The sequence below is a fragment of the Theobroma cacao genome, chromosome 6, assembly GCF_000208745.1.
Source record: "Theobroma cacao cultivar B97-61/B2 chromosome 6, Criollo_cocoa_genome_V2, whole genome shotgun sequence".
Classification (NCBI taxonomy): Eukaryota; Viridiplantae; Streptophyta; class Magnoliopsida; order Malvales; family Malvaceae; genus Theobroma; species Theobroma cacao.
In genome coordinates this window covers 2,678,059-2,681,301 of record NC_030855.1, presented here as the reverse complement: position 1 = coordinate 2,681,301, position 3,243 = coordinate 2,678,059, and the positions used below count along the sequence as shown (strand labels likewise).

Genomic DNA, 3,243 nt, shown 5'->3' with positions numbered 1-3,243 from the left:
ACTTTGGTACCTGTAGTTATCTATGCTTATGGTTTGTCGGAGTAATGTAATGACTGCAAAGTCAAAATTTGAAGTAGTTGTTGAGAAAGGGCCATCAAAGTTAGATTCCTAGAGGAGAGTCAATTCCTAATAGTCAACATTCTGGACATAATCTTTGCATGATGTAATTTGTTTCGTATACAAAGTCATTCCATGATCATGAATTCAAAACTTTACATAAAAAATAGCTAATAGATAATCTTCGATTTTTTCCATGACTCAAAGCTTTTGACTTTAGATATTACAAAGTTGAGAGTAATTAATTAATTAAGTGCATTTTGAATTGTGGCCTCCGATGTATAGGAACAGGGCAATTAATTTAGGATTACGCCGAAGCTTCAAGGCATTAAGCTTTGACCCTTTTTGTGGAAGTGGGACAATGGAAAACGTGTGGTTGGGGGGTCAAACCCGTGTTTCCTGTGGATGCTATTATACTTAATTTTGGTTTATAAATATTTGAAAATATTTTTTAAATATTTTATAAAAATTTAAATAAATTTTTATTTTTATATTATGTTTAATTAAATTTTTATAATTTTATTTTTTAATTAAATATATCTTTAAGATCAACAGTTGATTGATTATTATTAATTAAAATGATATTTTTCATTTGAAATATTCAAGAAATATTCTTCTCGAATTTTGAAAAAGTCAGGCGGCATTGGTACAGGACATTATTTATTGAGGAAGAAAGAAGTAGGATAGCAAGCAAAGCAAGTCATAGTTTTGACATCTTGCCCTCTCGATTATTAATACACCAACACTCCTCCCGCTGACTCTCTACAATCTGACAATTTCTCTTCCCCACCGACACATTGCCCCATAACATAAGCCACCCAAATCGAAACATAAGCTTTAAAACTCCTCCTTCTCCACCCTATACGAACACCCAATATACCACTCTATTCTCTTCCATGGCTGCCTCTTCTAACACCACCACCACCACCACCACCACCAAGCACCAACCCGCACACCCAACCTCACCCAATACCACCTTCGTCCAAGCCGACCCTTCCACCTTCCGCACCATAGTTCAGCAGCTCACAGGCGCCCCCGACGACCCTTCAGCTCAAAAGCTCCCTCTCACACACCCAGCTCGGCCAGGCGCTGCCACCGACATGGGCCCTAAGAAGCCTGTTTTCAAGCTCCACGAACGTAGACAAGCCATGAAAAAGCTCGAAATCAAGCTGAACAGCAACAACATTGGCAAAAGCGAATGGCCTTCGGATTTCTTGTTCGTCAGACAAAGAGGGTTCTTGGTTTCGCCGGTTTCGACGTTGGACTTCTGGCCGCGCGTGAGCCCGACGTCGCGCGGCGGAAGTGAGAGCTCGAGGTCCCCATTTGAGGAAGAAGAGAGAGCTATTGCGGAGAAGGGATTTTATCTGCATCCGAGCCCTCTGAGTACGCCTAGAGGAGGAGCTGAGCCTGAGTTGTTGCCTTTGTTCCCTTTACATTCTCGTAAGGAAAGTGAGCATAATTATGATGATAATTCTTCCTCCAAATGATTTGTTTATTAAGAATTAGATGAGATTTTTAATGGATTTTAGTGTTAATTATTTTCAGTTTTCTTTAAGCAGTTTTAAAGTTTTTAACCTTTTAGGAGCTAACAGAAAATCAGAAATGGCTGCTGATGCTTTGTCTGCCTAACATATTGCTTACGCGCTCCCTTTGCGCTGGCTTCGGCACAAATGGATGCAGTGTGCAGCTGATATGATGGCTTTTCTTTCTAAATTATTACTGCGACTTAAAGATTCCATTTTCTTTGCTTTTCCTGTATATTTCTTTCTCAATAACAGCCCATTTACTTATTTTTACTTGTAGGGTAAAAGGTTAAGATTTTATTCAAAAATTATATGGAAAAAATCATTTCGAGATAAACTAACATTTTAGAAAAATAAAAATATGATCATACTTTTTACAAGAGAAATGTTTTCATTTTCGTATGATGCAATTGTCACGAATCACATATAAATAGACAAGTTTTAAATTTATTTAATTAATATATTTTTTAAATTAAAAATAAAAACTCATGATAATTAATATAAGAATTTATATTTTTTATTAATATGAGATTTTTATTTTAGATATTAAGATATCGTAGATTCGAATCAAGATGTATTTTTTTTTTTATGCATGAAAAGAATTCGAATATGTTTTTTGAATTAAAAAATATAAATACTTTTAAAAATATGATGTAATTTTAAAAAAATAAAAAAAAAAGTAAAAGGGAGAGTGGGAAAGTGATATTCTCTACCCGTGTGAGCATTAATTGTACGGCAAAGCTGGGTGGGAGAGCCGTTGGATTTAATGAGTGGGGAGCAAGCGGAGCCTTTGTCAGACAATGCAACGGGTAGGATTCGTCCTTATTACAGTAATACTAATAAATGCCAGTATATCCAAACATTATTGTAGTAAAAGTGACTGCTTCAAATCTACCTCAGTCTGAAATTTAGGACTTATATCCTCACCATCTGCTCGTATTTCTCAAAACCTTATTTTTAATAATTTTATTCAATCTTCACCGTCCATTTCAAGATCAACGTCTGTCATAACTTACGTGTTCTTTCTGCAATGTTTTTTACCAAGTAAAAATACAGTGAATGTAATTTGGGCACGCGATATAATTCCTTTCACCTTTTTCTTTGATAAGATGGAAAGAAATAAAATACGTGATATTACTTTTATTACACGTAAATAAATTTCTCACCAATGGTTTTAATAGCAAGGAAAGGTGGTTGGGTTATTAATAGAATGGCCTGCTCGCGTTTTCATGTCTTAAATATGTCGTGTAATTATAAGTTGTTAACAATTATATAGGTGAACATAAATATGATATAATTAAATAATTATATTAAAATTTTAAATATGTATATAAATAAATTATTAATAATTATATAAGTTATTATAAATACAATATAATTAAATAATCTTGTTAGAATCTTAAACATGTATGTAAATAAGTTAAATAAATATAATGTTTATTTAACGTGTAGGGTTAAATTTTATTTGATAGGGCACGATTTATTTACATGATTGATTATGATTAATGTAATTAAAATGATTAAATTAAAATATTTTTCTATTTTACAAATTTACAATAAAAAATCATAAATATCATAATATTTATCAAATATAATAAAATTCAATATCAATAAATCTTAATCATTCTAAAAATATTAGTATTTATATAGATCAATTAATAAA

At 32.5% G+C, this 3,243-nt stretch overlaps 1 protein-coding gene across 1 annotated transcript; it reads left to right on the top strand.

Moving 5' to 3' along the window:
- LOC18595330 (VQ motif-containing protein 11) lies at positions 710–1,853 on the top strand. The gene has a single exon (XM_007023228.2). The coding sequence runs from the start codon at positions 954–956 to the stop codon at positions 1,542–1,544; it is 591 nt and encodes a 196-aa protein (XP_007023290.2). The 5' UTR covers positions 710–953; the 3' UTR covers positions 1,545–1,853.

What these genes read in the sequence shown, in the direction of transcription:
- LOC18595330 (XM_007023228.2), top strand. Translation starts at nt 954, where the DNA reads ATGGCTGCCTCTTCTAACACCACCACCACCACCACCACCACCAAGCAC.